The 19,703-nt window shown below is 45.1% G+C and overlaps 1 protein-coding gene across 1 annotated transcript in view; it reads left to right on the forward strand.

Annotated features, from left to right (window-relative positions):
• The window catches only part of LOC121282911 (EF-hand calcium-binding domain-containing protein 5-like), a 211,154-nt gene that overhangs the window by 34,186 nt on the left and 157,265 nt on the right, over positions 1-19,703 (forward strand). Inside the window, exons 3-4 of the mRNA XM_041196722.1 lie at positions 8,373-8,529; positions 11,103-11,166. Of these exons, the coding sequence (XP_041052656.1) occupies positions 8,373-8,529; positions 11,103-11,166 (221 nt within the window). The remainder of the gene's footprint in view (positions 1-8,372; positions 8,530-11,102; positions 11,167-19,703) is intronic.

The raw sequence follows: 19,703 nt of genomic DNA on the forward strand, positions 1-19,703 counted from the left end.
AGCCATGCACTCACATACCTGAGACATGGCAGAACTCATGCCCTGGATGGACTCCTCCAACATCTGCATATGCCTGTGTATAGGCTCTGGCAGCTCTGCTAGATGTTCTCTTGTCTGTCATTACAACTCCAGCAAGTTCTGTGTGGCCAACATCCAAGTTTCCTCATCAGTCTTCGGCTCAGCATGGGCCTGACCTCCAGCAAGTGCTCTGACTGTCAAGGCTCTCAGCTTTCATTGCTTCAGCTGATCTTGCACATCTGTGAGACACTCACCAGATTGTGACCCAAAATCGCATCTCAAGCACATACCCACTGATCTTAACGTATCTGTGCTGGTGGAGGGTATAGGACAATTATGTGATGCTCCGTCCTCTGAGGGTTTGATGCCCTCCTTCCCCCCTGTCAAGGCAGAAACCTGTCCCCCTGGAGTGCTCCCTGCAACCTGCATTGGAGAACACAAACAATCAGGGTAGAGGCCTTCCCATTCCTACTTTTCATCTATGCCTGACAGACATTTCCTTTCTGCCCCATTTCCTTTCTGGACACCAAGCTCTTGGCTTTCTCACTTTCTTTGCACCATACTCTGATCTCGCCAGCCCGGCCTCACTGCTTTCCATCCAGGTTGAGAGCCTCTTCCTCAGGGAGTGTCAGCTTTAAGTTGCCTGGCACACCTCCACCCATCTTCGCCCTTTCTCTGCTGTTGTGGATCCTTTTCTCCTGCAGGCAGAAGGGGAAAGTGAGTCTCCAAGCAATGATCAACTGACCCCCTAATCAGCTGGCATCCATCTGACACTTGATGGGGGCTCTGGATGTCTCATCCATACATCCACTCTCACAGGACATGAATGGCGCTGGCACCAAAAGGCAAATGTCTGTCATCCACATGCAGCCATTGCTTATGATGCAGCTGTTGCTTATGATGCAGCCATTGCTTATGATGCAGCTGTTGCTTATGATGCAGCTGTTGCTTATGATGCAGCTGTTGCTGGGGCATACAATTCTTTTGCTGCCAGGCTAATCCCTTCCCACTTTGACACCCATCATGTGTTGTCCTCATGAAAGCCAACTACACTCAGTGTTCGGTTACACTCACCCTGGTGCTGTAGAGGAGATAATTTACCCACTTTTGATCCCGGGGCCATGTGTACTACTGGACCCCGGAGCTGCTAACCTTCACCTCTATCTCCATACAGGTTTCCTTTGTCAGGCACAAGGGTCTCTTCTCGCTGTTCCCATGCAGCTTGGAGCAGAACTTCCAAGGAGGCATCACTGAACTGAACAACCTTTATCTGTCCTGTAACATTTTGCTGTTTACAGCCTCCTGCTCTGCTCAGTTGACTGTGCACTGGAGACATGGGAATTGATAGTTCTTGGCCTGGGAGTTGATGACCCTTGCTCAGAGTGTTAATAATAGCTCTTGCTTGGTTAGGTATGGCTCTTGCCCTGCGAGGAGATGGCCCTCGCCCTGCAAGGGGATGGCTCTTCCTCTTCAGCCAGAAGTGCTGAATGGATGATCCATCTCAGCCTCCCCTGAGGTCCCCAGCATCACAGATGTGGGTCTTCAGCCAATTTGATTCACTCCACCTGATATCAAGAAATGGTTGAAGACTTTGGACACTGCAAAAGCTCTGGGCCCTAACCATTCCAGAAATAGTACTGAAGAATTGTACTCCAGAACCAGCCATGCCACTAAACAAGCTGTCCCAATACAGCTACCATATTGGCATATCCAGTAAGGTGGAAAACTGCTCAGGTATGTCCTGTCCACAAAAAGGACATATCCAACCCAGCCAATTCCTGTCCTGTCATTCTAGTCTCAATCATCAGCAAAGTGATGGAAGGTGTTGTCAACAGTGCTATCAAGTGGCATTTACTCAGCAATAACTGGATCATGACACTCAGTTTGGGTTCTGCCAGGGCCACTCAGCTCCTGACCTCATTACAGCCTTGATCCAAACATGGACAAAAGAACTAAACTAAAGAGATCAGGTGAGAGTGACTGCCCTTGACATCAAGGCAGCATTTGATTGTGTGTGACATAAAGGATCTCTAGCAAAACTGGAGTCAATGGGAATCGGGGAAAACTCTCCACTGGTTGGAGTCATACCTAGCACAAAAGAAGGTGGCTTTGGTCGTTAAAAGTCAATCATCTCAGTCCAAGGACATCACTGCAGGAGTTCCTTAAGGGTAGTGTCCTAGGTCCAATCATCTTCAGCTGCTTCAGCAATGACCTTCCTTCCATCATAACGTCAGAAGTGGGGATGTTCGCTGATGATTGCACAATGTTCAGCACCATTCACGACTCCTCAGATACTGAAGCAGTCTTTGTCCATATGCAGCAAAACCTGAACAATATTCTGGTTTGGGCTGACAAGTGGCAAAAGACATTCGCTCCAAACAAGTACCAGGCAATGACCATCTCTAATGAGAGAGAATCTAACCATCTCTTTCTGATACTCAATGGCATTACCATTGCTGAATTCCCCCACTATCAATATCCAAGGTGTTACCATTGACCAGAGACTGAACTGGATCAGCCATATAAATACTGTGGCTATAAGAGTAGGTCAGAGCCTGGGAATTCTGCAGAGTAACACACTCCCTTACTCCCCAAAGCCTGTCCACCATCTACAAGGCACAAGTCAGGAATGTGATGGATTACTCTCCAGTTGCCAGGATGTGTACAGCTCCAACAACACACAAGAAGCTTAACACCATCTAGAACAAAGCAGCCCACTTGATTTGCACCCCAACCACCACCTTGAACATTCACTCCCTTCTCTACTGGTGCACAGTGGCAGCAGTGTGTACCATCTGCAAGATGCATTGCAGATACTCACCAAGGCTCCTTCAACAGCACTTTCCAAAGTCATGACAAGGGCAGCAGATGGATGGGAACACTACCACCTGCAAGTTCCCCTCCAAGCCACACACCATTCTGACTTGGAACTATAATGCTGGGTCAAAATCCTAGAACTCCCCTCCTAACAGCATTGTGGGTGTACCTACATCACATGGACTGCAGTGGTACAAGAAGGTGGCTCACCATCACCTTTTCAAGGGTAATTAGGGATGGGCAATAAATGCTGGCCTAGCCAGTGACGCCCACACCCCATGAACAAATCACAAAAAAAGGTCATGCCTCATGGTTTGGGAGGTGAAGGCTCTTGCTTTGAGAGGTGGTGGCTCTTGCTGTTTGCAAGAAGGTGAGTCCTTGCATTGACTAGAACAATGGAAACTCAGAAGCACTGCAGACAGATGGCACCAGTTCCTATACTCCCATTAGCTGATGACAAGATCGATGCTGTCCTGCCCACCCCCAACCCTGGATTCATCAGGCACAGCACCTCCATCTTGTTAATTGGTCAGCCACCATGTGATTGTGTTCAGCTGGCCACTGCCACCCTAAATGTCAATGCCACCCACTTCCAAGTCTGCCACCAGGACCTACACTGCTGACATTAAGTTCTGCCCTATATATGGAAAAAGTCATGAAATGACTATAATCTAGTCACAACAATGGAACATTGAACATGGGATTTGCAATGAGTTCTGTGATAATAAGGCTACTGTGCTTTGATAACTTTTCCATTCTATACCTGAGGCAAAGTCCTAGGGTGCTCAATAAGTTCCCTGTGTTTGTGCATTCAGTCAACCTTGGCTCCCAAAGACCACATTACAATAAGGGTGGTATATAAAAAGTTGAAAGATAGCAAAGAGGGATAATGGCAGTTGCAGAGGCTAAGGGTTGAGATGACTAGTGTAACCAGCTCAGACTTTGATCTTATGATCTATACCAGTGGTGTAGTGGGAAATTTTGAGGTGCAGAAGCTCTAAGAAAATGTGTTGGCCATATCATTTCTAAATCAACCATTATGTTGTTTTTCAATGTAGTAATCATTTAAGTCCCCAAACGTCAGTGAAACTATGCTGTTTAAGTTAAAAATATTGGTGTCGGTAGGCATTTTATTTCGAACCATGTGGTATTTTGAATTATTAGTCCTTAGCATAGCTAGAATTTCATTATGCAACAGTTTAATTATTTAATTCAAGTGTATTAAAACATGAATGACAGAAAGCTTTGCTTCCAGGATATGGGGCAAAACTGGATAAACAGCGTTAAGATACAGATCAGCCATAAAGAAACTGAATGACAGAACAAGCTCAAGGGACTGCATGGCCTACTGTTGTTCCTATGTTCCTAACTAGGTGTCAATGAATGGGGCTTGGCAAATGTGTGCAAGCATTTGTGCATTAAGCTCTTTCTCCTGTTAATTCGAATTAGTCCAGATCTCAAAGAACTATTAATCAGCGAAATTAATGGCTTGCATTGTACCTCTCCGATTTTCTACAGCATTCAAGGTTAATTGTCATCAGATCCAGCAACCTGGTCAATCTTCAGTGCCTCAAATCAAGCTAAAACCATTTATGCATTTACATTTGAGGAGTCAATGCCTAAAGCAATTGTACCTACCACTGTACCATCTTCAGTAGTGAAAATAAATACAAAATATATATTTAGCATTTCAGCCACATCCTAACCACTGTGCTAAATCTTTCAAAGGACCCATGTGGCTTTTCAGGTCTCATGTGGAACTTATAAAGCTTTACCATGGGAATGCCACCTGGTCAATTGTTTATTTCCAATTAATTTTTGGTATTCATTTGTGGCTTTAGTTAGCTTCAGCTGCATCAGAGGCTACTTTCCCTATGTACCTTCATTAAGTCATTTAGATTTCAGCTTAGCAGGTACTCTCTTATTTATGAAAAGGACATAACAAGGTTTTCTGACTATATATTTCAGTAGCTTTATTTTTCTTCCATATTACTATTTCCATTAACCAGCACTCATCCCAATCTCCATTTCTGAAACCGTTGTTTACACCTGGGCCTGAATTATTCCCGTGTTGGGTGGGCTCGGCAAGAGCGGGCGGGGGTGGTCGCGGAGCCGACTGCCGCCCATGATCAGCTCCGCGCCGCCATTTTACACGCGCGGGCCAATTAAGGCCCGCCCTGCGTAATACACGAGTGGTAGCGCTGAGCGCCACCTGTGCAGGCGGGGGGGGGGGGGGGAAGGAGGGAGACTCAGGTCCGGCGCTCCAGAGCACTTCAATTTCGCTGAGGCATGGAGCTGCCTCAGGGAGATTGAAGCGCTTTTTAAAGAAAATAAATAAATGCGATAAAAGTTTAATGAAACATGTCCCCTCACGTGACTGTAAGGTTGGACGGGCAGTGTAAACTTGAAATTAGTTTCTTTGTTAATGGCCTTAATGGCCCTTTCAATTATCAGCAGGCGCGCAGCCGACTACCAAACGAAACCGCGAGACTGCGTAATGATGTCAGGACCCACGCCTGAGGTCATTACGCGTCATTTTACATTCTGGGCCCTCCCCCACACGCCGAATGTGAAATCCTGGCCCAGAAAATTTAGCCCACTCTTATAGCAAGGTACCAAGTTGTCCGTAGCAGTAATTTTCGTAACCAAATGAAATCCGATGATACAATGACTATTGATATGAGCTGAGGGGTTGTTAGGACATGGAAAGTTCACACCAGAAACAGTGGATATAATCAATCATATGTTTCCTGTCTGAAATAAAAAAAATAGAGGAGTATGGGGAATAGAACGACATGGATAGTTCTTTCTGAGAGCTGTGCGGTTACTATGATGGGGCCTAGTGACTTCTTTCTGTGCTGTGAGATTCTACAGTTCCCACATGGATATCCGATATCATCTTGGGAGTACTGCTACTGATTAAATCCATTACTTCCCAACATGTTGAGTAAGGAAGAAGTTCTTGCCTGCACCCACAACAATCTTTTCCCTGCCATCCTATCCTTTGAAAAAGGTAACACACGTTAATTTCTGACCAATTATGATAGTTTATTGTAGCATTATACGTAGCCTTTTTGTTTTAGGTATTGTAGTTGTGCTTCAAATAGGATAAATGAAGTGATTGACAAAACTTCTGGGGTCTAAAGAAACTTCTATATTCCTAGATAATTTGGGCTTTAGATGACACAGTCTTGATCCTTATAAAATATTTATCAGATTGGGAAGGCTAAAGAGGTCGCAGCCCTCTGAGATTCTATAACAGGGGCCGTTGCCTGATTCGCTCCTGCTTGCGATGACACAAAGGAAGAAAGGACATTAATCGAAAAGCAAACCACATTGTTCTTTCTAAGGGGATGGAGGCTTAAAGTGGATGACTTAGCCTCGCCTCAGTGCTAGGTCGAGGGATTTACCTGCAGAACATGCTTCTCTCTCCTGGTGAGTTGGCGGCGCACTCCTGTATGCCACATTCTACTCTGATGGCAGCAGCCTCTTGAACACCTCCAGTAGCCAACTGCATTGCAATGCCAGGTGGTACCTCCCTGGGTGGAGGCTGCTGTGAGGACCAGCTCACTCCTGAAGGAGCGGGCCCATTTCCTGCTTACAAACGGGGTCTTGCACACACACATGTACGCACATTCAGCAGTCAGTCAGCCTAGCAGCTAACCTCTCCTCCCCATCTCCACCCTGGGGACCCAGGTCTCCGCTCATCCGCACTCTGCTCCTTGGGGCCTGGTTGGAGGTGCCGGAGCGCCGCTCCGGTGCTCTCTAGCAGCACTACACTACTGATCTACACCATCATCTGAAATCTTCAGTGGTATAGTTGTTGCGTTTTTCACAAGAATACAAGGAATATTCTTTTGCTTATTCCCACGCACTGAACATTTTTTTCCCAGTCAGCTGTAGAGTTTTGATCTACCCTCAATATGTGCCTGAGTTCCAAGTGCAGAAAAAACAACTTAAATGTCCTTAAGTGAACCTTTCCACTTCCAGCCCTAACAACTGATATGTTGTCTTTGAGTGGCATTGGCAACTTTGTAAAAAATAGTACTAAATCAGAGGTTTTTTTGTGCTTTGGATCCCTACCCACTCTTTTTGAACTGTCTTGTTACACACCCTTAACAAGGACCCTTTTATGCCTTTTTACCCCAAGTTTCAGGTCTTAAATGACAGTGTATTCCACAATGTGCCATTATGTAAACCCTCCAAAAAGTTTAATATTTTAAAAAAAGCTTTGATTCCTGTACATTGAACATTAACCTTCCCCATTCATGTATTTTGCAGTTATATGAAAATGAGGTAGTTCAGTTGGCCAGGTGGGTAACATGTGGTTCAGAGTGACGTCAGCAGTGCAGGTTTGATTTTCATTCTGGCCAAGGTAGACTTGGGACCTGCCTACTCGCCCTGCCTCTGGAAGGCAATGGCAAACCACCACTGACAAAAAAAACTGACAAGTGAATAGCTCAGGATGAAGCATCAGCAGACAATGAGCCAAGAACCTGCCTTCGGGCAGAGCACTATATGAAAGTGATAGCAATTGTGGATCTCTCTTTACAGTCTTATAGTTGAGTTATTCATTACTCTGAATTACATGATAACATGTATGATGTGATTTATTTCATCTCACCGCAATACATAAAAGTTCTCAGGCATGAATCTTCCCTTTGACAGCCAAGAACATACCAGAAGCTTTTCTTTGCAGCACATAGTGAATTCTCTCCTAATGTGACAATCTTTTATACGTATGTTACAGCAGCTACTCTGAAAAAGTATCCACTGAGACTAAGTCAAGTCTACCACCAATCCTTTATTTGTCATCTGGTTCATTATCAAAAGTTTAATTGTAATATTTGTCACGATGCTAGGTTTAATCTGGGATAGGAAGAAGTGCATTAACCTGTCATTTAAAGTCATTTGAATAGTGCAGCATTTTGTCTTGCTCAAAGCTTGCTAGAATGACATCAAGGTTGGGGATGGGAAATCAAGAAAGAGGCCAACAATGGCAAGAATCCAAGGAAGTGGCTCCTAGCATAAGGCTAGAACTGGAACAGGGTATCACCAAAAAACTGTTGATAGTGGGAAGGGGAGAGAAGGCCAGAGTTGGAGAACCCTGGAGGAGCGGACTGCTCCAGTGAGCCCACAAACAACCTCCACCAAAATTCTAAAACACATTGTGATCTCCCCTGGACACTGCTGCCTCCAGTTGGCTGCTGCTGGTGGGTTTGGCATTATGAGTGTCTCACTATTTCAAGTAAAAATCATATTGCAGCACTGTAGACATCATTGGGCCACAACTTCAACATCCTAAGTAGGTCCCTATCTACATTTTCCCTGGTTAAAACAGCATTAGACCAGAATGCAAGACAAACCCCACTCCCCCCAACATTGCCTGACCCCTTCCCTATCCAACATCTTAATTACAAGCCCACCCCATTGGCACTGTATTGGCTGGGTTAAAATCCCTATGATCTCTTAAGTCCAAATCTATGTTCAGAGAATTTTATTCTGGAAATATTAATGATGACTTTTTTACATCATAGGCTTTCTACTCTTAAAGCAGAAACAAAGCTGAGGCAAAAGGAAAGGGAACAACAGCATAAAATTCATCTGGACAATCAAGAGGAGAGAAGAAAAAACCTTCGGTTGCAGTTCAGAGATTGGATGCTGAGCACCAATGGAAATGTGACGCTTTGTTTGGTAAAATGCATAAAACAAATTCAATTTTACAGCAACAAACCTAAGTCCAGATGAGTCTAATCTCAACCAAATATTCTAGTGGAATACCTTAAATGATTTGACGTGAATTTTACTTTTAAAAAACAAATGTCACTATCAAATGTCACCTTTTAAAAATCAGTTACAAGAAATTACATTTAACTTTAGTACCCTTTTATCTTTATCGTTCCTGAACCTTTTGTTTAATCACCGATTGCTGATTTCACTACAGGGACTGGTTTTGAGAAGTTACTAAGCCTGACAGTTTAACAGCTGTACTTGTGTCACTGGAGTTAGAGTGCTTAGCTGGGCTGTTTAATTTTATCTCAATTTTTAGAAACAGCTTGGGATGAGACTATGTAAAATGTTTTTCTCCATTCACCCTGCTTAGTGTTCAGGCAGCATCGCTAGCTGGCAGGACAGGTGAGTAGTAACCTGCTATCTGGCCATTGCAGCTGGAGGAAGCATGCAAAAGAGGGCCTCGTGACACTTTCTCCAGCCTTTTTACACCTGGCTTCTTCTCACCTCCAGCACACGTTAGAACAACAGGGATTTGGAAAACAGTGTGCAGGGATGTAGGTCTGATATAAGGGCCATGATGCACCAATCTGGGACATCCGTTGCATGTGGGGTTGGAAGGAGGTTTCTTGATTTTAATTCTAATGACAGGCACCAGTGCCATCAGGGGTACATCTATAATGTACACCCACCAAAGTGCCAGCAAATTGCAGTACAAGACTGGTTAACCGGAGAGTTTCCAGTTCCACACCCACTCCCACTTTGCTTCACTTTATGGTTCCCTCATATATAAAGAGGCAGCACTGGAAAAAAGTTATCAATTGCAGAGCTTTCTGTTGGGAATTACAGTACCTCTGCCTTTTGGCAGTATGGTATACCTGGCCTTAGAAGATATTCTGTTGCTGATCGTATCCAGACCCCCCCTAAAAGCCGGCAACATAGGAAATCACTGCCAGTCTTATAGTGATAATCTAGGGGATAAGCTCTGCCCCTTACTTCCCCATTTGGTTACTTCAGCCTGATTTATCCAGGTACCAGTCTAAATTTTGACCCTATTAATGGAAGGGCTGTGGACTTTCAGTCCTCATATCAATTCAATTATTATTATTTTCTGATATCAGCTTTGATTGTTTAGACAGGAATATTCCAAAAAGAAATTTGGGTTGAAACAGATTTAAACAAAGGGCCATTAAAGTTTACAATTTCTCATAATTGCTTGTCTATTAAAAAAAAACACACATCAGTGGCTCTACTCATTCTCCTTTGCTTTTATAAAAAATAGAATGTGGAAAAAAACAGATAAGTAACTCTAACTGTCTGCCAGATCTGCTATTTTTTGATTTATGTCAAATTAGTGGAAGGGTGCATTAGAGCCCAAACTCCAAAGACTTATTCTACTTCCTCCATAGCTCTGATAAAAAGAGCTGAAAAATAACTTATCAACCACAAATATAAAATTAAAGAGAAAGAAACTCAGAAAGATAATCTGCAATATTTTCTCTCAGCATTAGTTTTGACAAATTCATAAATGCATTTACAAAGAATAAACATATGAATTTGTTCAAATTAATGAACAGATAAAAATATTGTGTGTAAGTGTGTATTCTTAGTTATCTGCACAAGTTAATTCATCAAGTGTTCATTATACAGACCTGACTGTAAAGCACAAACTATCCGGTTCTCAAAGAACCAGTTGAAATGAAGGCAGGTCTGAACAGGAGTTGGTTGAGGAGGAAGTACTTTAGGGTCAATTCCCTTGGGTCCCCTGAGATGTTCGATTTTAACAATCAGGCAGCTGCTTTCTGCCAAATTCTGAAGCATTTTAATTGGGAAGTTAACATGCAGCATCATAATAAAATACAGCCATTGGTTAAAAGGATTTGCTGCTTTAAATTGCAGGCGGCAAGGGCATGTGCTACAAGTTGCTGGGGCCCTTCTTTAAAATTGCAGGTGAGCCTCCAATTATATTATTGAGGCCCAAAAGTCATTTCTACCTGAAACCAAAGACGGAGTAGTAACGGTGGCTTCCCTGCCATACCAAGACTGCGGAGAACTGCATCGAGGAGCATTAACATAATTCCAAAAAGAAATTTGCAATTTCTTTATGGGCTAAGTAGTGCAGGACTGCTCCTCTGGGCCTCACAGGGAAAATTTAGGACTATCTAGTGGGCTTTTCCCCCAATCCCCAAAACACCTGCCAAGCCCCACTTATCTTGTGTGAGGTACTGTTGCCACCAGTCCCAATCAGCGGTTCCCAATCTGCTCAATTTTCATGGCCAGGCAGCTATCCTCATCAAGAGGTCAGAAACCAGCATGCTAATAAGGCCAGACCATTAAAATCAGCTGAGCTTGCTGCTCTTGGACCAATCACTGAGGGTCTTTCAGCCATGTTCCTGCGCAGAAGCAAAAATTGATTCCCTTATTTTAGTTTTAAAAACTACTGCATCATTTAGGGGTTTGGGACAGATCCAGATATGATATTGGGTTGTTGGTAAGAACTCCATAAATAATTTCAAAATTGTGTGCTCCCATTGTAGGCTCAAAGTGTTCTGGTTTCCTTCTCGGAGTCTTTTGCTGAATATCATTTGCAAACGTTTGAAGGTAAGGTCAACACCACACTATGACAGAAGTATGATTTTGTTTTATTTTATCATCCACCTGCCCAAGATTTCTTTACTCTGTCTTCGTAAGTGCTGTCTCATACTGGGGGTAAGCTGACAACAACCCTCTAGTATTTCACTTGTCCAGCCATCAACATGTGGTTATTTGATCATGGAATGTATTATAGCTAAGACCAAATCTACTGTCATCTGACTTTCCAGCAGGATTTTCCAGATGGCAATCAGTAATGAGAATGCTGGCTGATTTTCTTTCTTTCTCCTTACCCTGGAAGTGTTGAGATCTGCTAACTAAGGGAATCAAACTTGCAATATCCTGGTGTTTATAGCATGGTTTTATAGCAGGCAGTGCTTTAACCAATTAGATCAATGTGGGGAGCATGTTAAATAGACTTAACCCATTTTTGTACTATTGGCTATTTTCCATGTTTCATCAATAGCTGTCAAAATTAAATGCAAAGCAAGGTAAACTTGAAGAAAATTTCAGAGTAGATTCTTTTCAAAAAATTCAACACAAATCATATATCTAAATTTTCCCTTTCCTGCTTTGCAGGACTTCCCAAAACCAATCCAATATTTCTAGCTGGCCGCTAGACATGTGACCCAGACTCAGTGCTGCAGTTAGTGCGCATACGTTTTTTTGCTGCATCTCCACAATCATCTGCAGAGTAGCATTTTGACTGCGAATAAGTAATTTTAGCTTGCAAACAGTAGATTCTTGATGTTACACACAGTCTAAGATAGCATAACATGTAAAAAGGTGGTGCTTTTTAACACTAAACGCTATAAATGCAAGTTGTTTGTGTTGCATTTATATTTAACATGATCTTTGATCTACTCTACATGCACACCATCCATGTGGTGTTCTTTTTTTTAATCCTCCCTTTTTGAGCAGTTGGCCCCTCTAATGCTGTTGGGCTTTGAAACTCAGTGGTACCTTTGAAGACTTGCATTTCCACATGTTTACAATGCTGTTGGTTTACTGTAGATAGGCTGGTTTGCACTTTGGAGGAAGAACTGTACACTTGCAGTTGGCTGCACTCCAGAAGAATAAATAAGCCAAAGAGCACAGAACCTTCCACTTTATAATAATGTGATTCAGTTGATATGTGGGTATATTATTTTATATATAAAAGTGGGTCACTTTTATAGATAAGCAAATGGGAGCAGAATAGAGTGGCAGGTGACAGAACTATTGCTGCCCATTTGAGCAAAGGTTGTGGCTAGCAGACTTCATTAACACATGATCAGGTCCACTTGGGATTTGATCCCATGACAACAGAATTTCAAGTGAGGTTAGGCAAACTGATTGGCCTAATAGTCAGTTTATGTAAGAAACAGCAATTGGTTTTAACATTTGGCTTGGTTTTAACATTTCTAAATGTCTCAGTCCAGTAACTATTACTGATAATAAATTTGCAACTTATATTTATGTAGCACCTTTCAAAACTTCAGATTTTACGTTACATGTGATTTAACACTCCACCCATAGGCCACTCAACCAGGCTGCCATCATGTTTTTAATTAAAACTTAATCCAGGGCAGGATAAAAGGCGAACAGGATCTTGACCAGTTGAGTCGGTAGGAGTTTTGCTGTGAGTTGGTTGGAGGTGGTTAATTGCATTTTCATTGTGTTCTGGAGCACTCGTTGATTTGCCAGCATTTTCAGAGGCTTTCTGCCGAGAGCCCCCTCCGGTGCAACCTGTATTTCAGGAAATGGGGTTTGTTTTCTCTGCTGGAGAGACCTCCTCAGAAGAGGTGGAGAGAACCACAAGGGAAAGGAGGCCAGGGGCCTGCAGGCAGCATCCCAGGAAAGAGAAGTGCAAAGAGAGGTGAAAAATGTGGAAAGAGGAGGTGCAACCAGAGGAGGTTCAGGGACAACAGGAAGTGCAAGGCAGAAGGGACCACAGAAGATGCCATTATCCTGCAGCCAGAGTTTACAGACAGCACTGTTGCTACCTGAACATGTCTGAGGTCAAGTGCCAAAGGAGGCTCTTCTAAGGACACTGTGACCTCCATTTGCCAGATGATTGGCCCAGAGGTTGCCTCAAACTGTGTAGGTAGCCACCCTATGCCAGTGGCTCATAAAGTTACAGTGGCCCTGAATTTTTTTGCCTCAAGTTCTTTCCAGGGCTCAGTGGAAGATCTTTGTGGTGTTTCCCATTCTGCTGTCCACAGCTGCATCAGGCTGGTCACTGAAGCTCTGTTTAGATGGGTCAGTAACTTCATTCATTTCCAGACTACGAAGCCAGCCAGGCTGAGCGAGACAGAGGCTTCACTACAATTGCTGGGTTTTCTCAGATCCAGGGAGCCATTGCACACATTTAGCCATAAAAGCACCAGCAGGTGAACCAGGTGCCTTTGTCAACAGAGAGGGGTTCCACTCCCTGAACATACAGCTCGTTTATGACCACAAGACTCAGATATTGCAGGTCTGCGACAGGTACCCTGTTAGCTGCCATGTTGCATGCATCCTGCGACACTCCTAGGTCCCAAGGCTATTCATCGCTCCAGCTCGATTGGCTGGTTAGCTCCTGGGGGACAAAGGCTATCACCTGAAAAGGTGGTTCATGACGCCACTCAGACACCCAAGGACAGAAGCGGTGGAGAGATGCAATCGAACTCATGCCTTCCAAAAGGGTGATAATTGAGATAACATTTGGGCTGCTCAAGATGTCATTCCATTGACTGCACTGATCAGTGGGAGCACTTCAATATTCTCCAGAGCGCGTCTCACTTATTGTTGTTGTCTGCTGCACTCTGCACAATCTGGCTCTGACAAGGGGGGCCCAAGTGGAGAACGAAGACAGCAGTCCTGCTCCACATGCTGTAGAGGATGACTCAAGTGCTGGGTCTAAGGAGGAGCCAGAGGGGCCCCCGGGTGAGAAGGTGCTGGCTGATGTGAAGATGTGAAGATCCCTTTGGGATGTAGGGAGACCAGGGAGGCCTTGATTCTGAGAACTTTCAGCTGGGCATCCAATGCAAGGAGTCAAGGTGATGACAAGGGTAGCGCCACCTTAATGATCTTTCCTGATGAGACAATCCTGTCACCCTTAAGTCAAGGTCTGACCTTGGAAATAAATTTTGCATCCCTTCCTCTGACACACGCGACTCCCAGGCCTATTCCCTTTCCAAAGCAGGAAATACACTTTGCCCTTGTACACAATGAGACATTTTTATAATGAAGCCACATGTACAAATGAACCAGTGCATACATGTCAAAGAAACATAAATTACCCATGACAACCCTTTTTGTGATCATAGTGACTTAAACTTCTGTTTGTGAGTGCTACAACTTTTTGCCCCCACCCTCCCTGTCCCCACCCCAGCAGCTGGATTGGAGGCAGCCAGCTGACTGATGCCCTGTCTGCCTTAATGACCTTGGTGGCCACCCTGTGGCTGGCGGAACCTGTGCAGGCTCCATCTGAGTGGGAGAATCCAGTGCCATTGCTGGGCACTCCTGAGTACTCGTGGTCTCATCAGATGCGATGGCCACTGGCAGAAGGGCCACATCGCCCTGAGAGGAGATTGCAGATGCGAGCTGCAATTCTCTGCCAACATGAGGTTGGCTTGAACCTCCCTGCGCACCATCAATGGATAGGCAGCTGGCAGAGTTATTAGGTGCCTTATCCATATATCACACTGGCAGTAGCCTGCTGAGGTCGATGCCAGTGTGTGGGCTTGCAAATCTGAATGCAACCACAGAAAGCCCTGATTGAGTTCCTGGAGCTGCCTCTCTGTGAGAATTGCCAGTCTCTCTGTGGAAGGGACTGTGCATTCAGAGCTCCGTCTCAATGCAGTGCTCATGCTCCACATGTACTCCTCCAAGATAGAGAACACGGCACGCAGAGCTTCAGGGATCTCTGCCAGATTTTCCCATGCATTCCGCTGGACATCCAGCATCTGCCACCTGATGAACGATACCAGAGACTCATCATCTGCCTCGGACTCAGCATCGTCCTGGTCTCCAGCAACCCTTCAGCTGCCAGTGCCCTGTGGATCCTCTGCTCCTGCCAGCTCCTCAGGTGAGTGATGTACGCTCACCACTGTGCAGTACCATCTGATCCAACTCACTCATGCCCACTGATGTGCCTGTGTCTGTGCTGGTGCTTGGTGCAGAGGGAGGATGTGATGCGGGTGCATCTGTGAATGGCTCTTCCTTGGGGTTTAAAGGAGGGTCCTCAGGGTCTGCTTGGCATCATCAGGATGGTGCATCTGAGGGAGGAAGAGAAAATGTCAGTAATAAACATTGTTACAAAGTGCATGCACTCTGGTTGCTTCTCACGCTGGAAAACTGCCTCACAGAGACATTGTGAATGGACAAGTAATAGGGACTATTGGTTTAAACATCTCATTCCAAAAGCCACGACCCTGCATCTCTTATACCCTCCCCCTGTCTCTTCCCTGTTCACTGGCTTCTTACCTTCCTCCGAGACCCCTGCTTCTCTGCGATCTGTGGACCTGGTTCCATGTTCGCAGGCCATCTCCAGAGCTTCCTCCTATGCCTGCATCAAAATCAGGAGGTTGGGCACACCTCCACCTGTTCATCCCCACTCCTGAATGTTATGACTCCTCTTCTCTTGTAAGGATGAAAGTGCTCCGCCCTCTACATGCCAGACCATCTCTGTAAAACCCCTTGTCCAAGAGACAAAGGTGCAGGCATTTATCACATTGGCACACCTCACCCTTGCATACATCCAAGCTAATTAGGCATACTTTTCAGTTTCTCAAGCCACAGGGATATGTGCCATTTGGCACTCTGCATTTCACACCAGTGTGCACCAACAAGTCCTGCCACCCACTAAGACATCTATACACGGTTCCAAATGACTCAGTACCCACCCTGGCAGAGCGCAGAAGGTCTTTGAGTCTTTCCCTGCACTGGAGCCAAGTGCAGCGCATAACATCATGCCCGTTCACCAGGGCAGCCACCTCCATCCTCACTTTTTGGTTTGGTGAGATGGCCTCCTCTTACCTTCCTGCAGGATCGGTATATCCTGCTAGGCCCTCACTGCATCCAGAAGAACACATAGTCATTTATCAGTAAAACGGGGAGCAGAGTGCCTTTGGACATTGCCTTACCACCTGGCATTGGATGCAAGTCCTGAGACCATAATTACTGCTCTGACAAAATATTCTTTCAGGCAATGATGCAATCACATACAGCTCCCAGAGGCTTCTGACCACCTCTTGGCAGCCTTCAGAGAGCTCCCTGTCCACTTTTAAATTTGTCCCTCTCTGAAACCCCTTTGGACCGGGGGTCCACCCTGCTCCCGCCCCTGCCAGCAACACTGATCCAGTTTCAGCACGTTTCACACATTAATTGGCCACCAGCGTGAAATTGGGGTCGGGAGCCAATAACAGGAGGAGACGGATATCATATCTGCTTCCAGGCCTGCCGATTGAGGCCAGGCATAAAATTCAGGCCCATAAAATATATATGTTCCAAAATACTAGAAAACACACCATTATATAAAACATCGAAATCTCCTGAGCTGAGCAGACTCTCCACTCCTAGGAAAATAAACCATATAACATTAATGCCTCATTCCATTCAGAAGAGTCCACCATTCATTCCATGGGTTATAAATTTAAGCTTTTAAGGTTAAGTAGCAGGGCTAAGACTTCACACTGTATTTTTATGATATATAGATATATATATATGTATGTATAATATAAATCATCATGGCAATTTTAAAACTGGACAGCCTTTTTGAAATGACTGAAGCCATGTCTGGCTGTGACCTTTGAACAATGGGAGCTAATCTGGCAGTATCAAATAAATTTGCACCGCGTTATCTCTGAAGAGATACTAACATCTCCTGTGGGCTACAGAGACCAAATTCAAAGAAAATTATACAAAGGCTGTCTACATTTCATAAGCCAGGTCTGGCCAATCAGAGTCTAATAGTCTGCTAGAACAAAGAACCCTGCAACCTTCCTTTCAAATTCTTAATGGTTGGGACATTAACAATCTCAAGAACCCAGATAAATAAATATACACCCTTTGTCAAAGCCAAAGTGGACAGGTGGAGTCATATGACATGGCACACCCACCCCAGTCTGCTATCTTCCATCAACCAAGCAGCAGCAACTCTGTCCAGGTTTGAAAGCCTGGTCCCCATCTACACTGTTTCTACTGGATCCTCTGAACTCCTAACCCATTGCCTGCAAGACTAATTCATTTCTGCATGCCTATCTCATTGTGGAAGTAATCTCGAATGGAAAAGTGAATTATCCAGCATCAGTTTCCAACCAGCCTACCTCTGTGAAGGAACACACCAATGGACTTTGATCCTGGACTCATATGAGACAATAATTCTTCAGTCTGTGGTCATTGACCTATAAATATTTCTTTCTCTATCCTCCTCTTTTATTGTATGAGTGAAAAGCAGGCAATGTTGCTGCCCTCCTCCCACGTTTGATTGCATGCAAAAAGTCTGGCCCTCTGAGTGTACCCTTTCTCAAGTTTGTTGTAGGGTTATTAATAGAAATTGGATCACACCAAAACCTAGGAGTTTATAAAGGTGGAAATAAAAATCAAACACATTTCTGTTTATGGACGGGTGGTGAGAGAAGAAATAAGGGCTGTTTAAATTAAACCCTCTCCTGCCCCTAACAATTAGTGCAAGTAAATTTACAAGTATTTAGAATATTTCGGTGTGACCAAAACTGGGAATAAGTCAGTTACAGAGTTGTGCATGATAAGATGTTTCACTCCATTCGATTCCTTTGGCTGGGTAGGAGGCAAGTGTTCCACATGAATTATGGTCTTGGGCTGACCAGGCAATCTGTTCCAAGGCTGCTGCCAATGCTATTCTGAATCATATCTTTGTATTTACAATAAATAGTAAATTTATCAGTTGGTGATTATACTCTAAGGTGAAGGGAGCAGAGTAAATCTGTCTAGCTGGACATACTAGCAGATTATTGAGGAAAATGAGTCTAAGAATCATAGATGAGTTGCTCTAAAGTTAAAGTAACAGTGACTGTCAAGTGAGTTCTGGATCTCAAGGGAGAAACCAAGTTGTCAGCAGTCTACTGGGAGAGAAAACTGCAGGTCCTAAAGGAAAAGGAGAAAGGTTGCAAGAAGCCTTACTTACCTGGCAGGGGAGAGACCTTCATCGCATTTCTGCCAGGGAAAGAGCAATGGCTATAACCAGTCGAACTCCTTACCATGGGGTAGCCAACACCATCCGAGTCATGGTGAAGGGCAGCGAGCAAGGAACAGGAATGGATAGGACCTTCTTCACCAAGAGGATCCTATTCAAGCTGTGTGATTTCGAGGCTGCGGAGATCTACTGCCTACAGGATTTCCCCAGCTCTGGATTTTTTGATGTGACTTTCAAGCAAGTGGCAGCTGGTGTCAAACTCCTGAAGGTGTTTGAGGAAAAGAAAGACCTGCCAGAAATGAAGATCCTGACGGCAGAGCCGCTCTTTGCTCTGCCGTTGCAATGAGAACGGGTTGCGACGGTGCATCTTTACAACCCCTTACGTCCCTGTCGCTGACGTGCTCACCTTCCTTACCAGGTACTTCGATAATGTTGGGAGCTGCACCGCGGTTAGAGATGATTTGGGGATCTGGACATGTAAACGCCAGGTTAAGGTAACGCTCAAGACCGACGGTAAGGGAGCCGTCTTCCACCCCCCCTTCCAGATCGGGGGAAGCCGTGGCTACCTTGTCTACGCTGAGCAACACAAACTTTGTCGCTCATGCGGCAAGTCTGGTCATGTGGCGGCCAACTGCAGTGCCATCCTCTGCAAGAACTGCAAACAGGAAGGGCACCAGACAAAAGACTGTAAACAGACTAAGTGCTGCAACCTGTGTGGCGAGGCAAGTCACCTCTACAAGACCTGCCCCAAACGTTGCCGTACTTACGCACAGGCAGCCAAAGCCAACAAGGGGGAAGCAGAAGAAATGCCTCGTGTCACTCCAACTACCAAGGCCCCCAGGGAGAACAACAGGACAAAGGAGGACACAGAGAGAGACAAGGGTGGAGGAAAAGATTGGGGCAACAGACGGCCAACCAACAGCACTGCCCCCTGAAGCTCCCACTCCTCAGGAGAGCGAATCAACGGAGGAGGAGGAGGCAGCAGTGGGAAAGCAGCAGGGGGAGTGGCAGCTGGTGAAGAGAGCCAAAAGGAAGAAGGGGCTAAAAAGAAACCAAGCCACTCCCCAGACAAGAGTCAAGAAGCGTCTCCTATCTGACACGGATAACAAGAGCAGCAGCTCTTCAGACGAAGAAGGGCCAGGGCGGCGCCAACAGAAGAAGCGGCAAAACGCTACGGAGTTGGAGGACGAGACACCCAAGCTCCAGAACATTGGAGACAATGAGGAGACCAGCGCACCCCAACTTTGCCCACAACCCGAAGAGGCCAGTGTACCACAACCCCAGGAATCTGGGAACAGTGAGGCGCTCAGCGCACCCCAGCTCCGGGAAGCCGGGAGCAGCAATGCCCCAAAGGGGGAGAGGATTGGAGAAGCTTCTCCAACAGAGGACATTTCAAACCCCGCTCTCT

The sequence above is a fragment of the Carcharodon carcharias genome, chromosome 10 (assembly GCF_017639515.1).
Source record: "Carcharodon carcharias isolate sCarCar2 chromosome 10, sCarCar2.pri, whole genome shotgun sequence".
Classification (NCBI taxonomy): Eukaryota; Metazoa; Chordata; class Chondrichthyes; order Lamniformes; family Lamnidae; genus Carcharodon; species Carcharodon carcharias.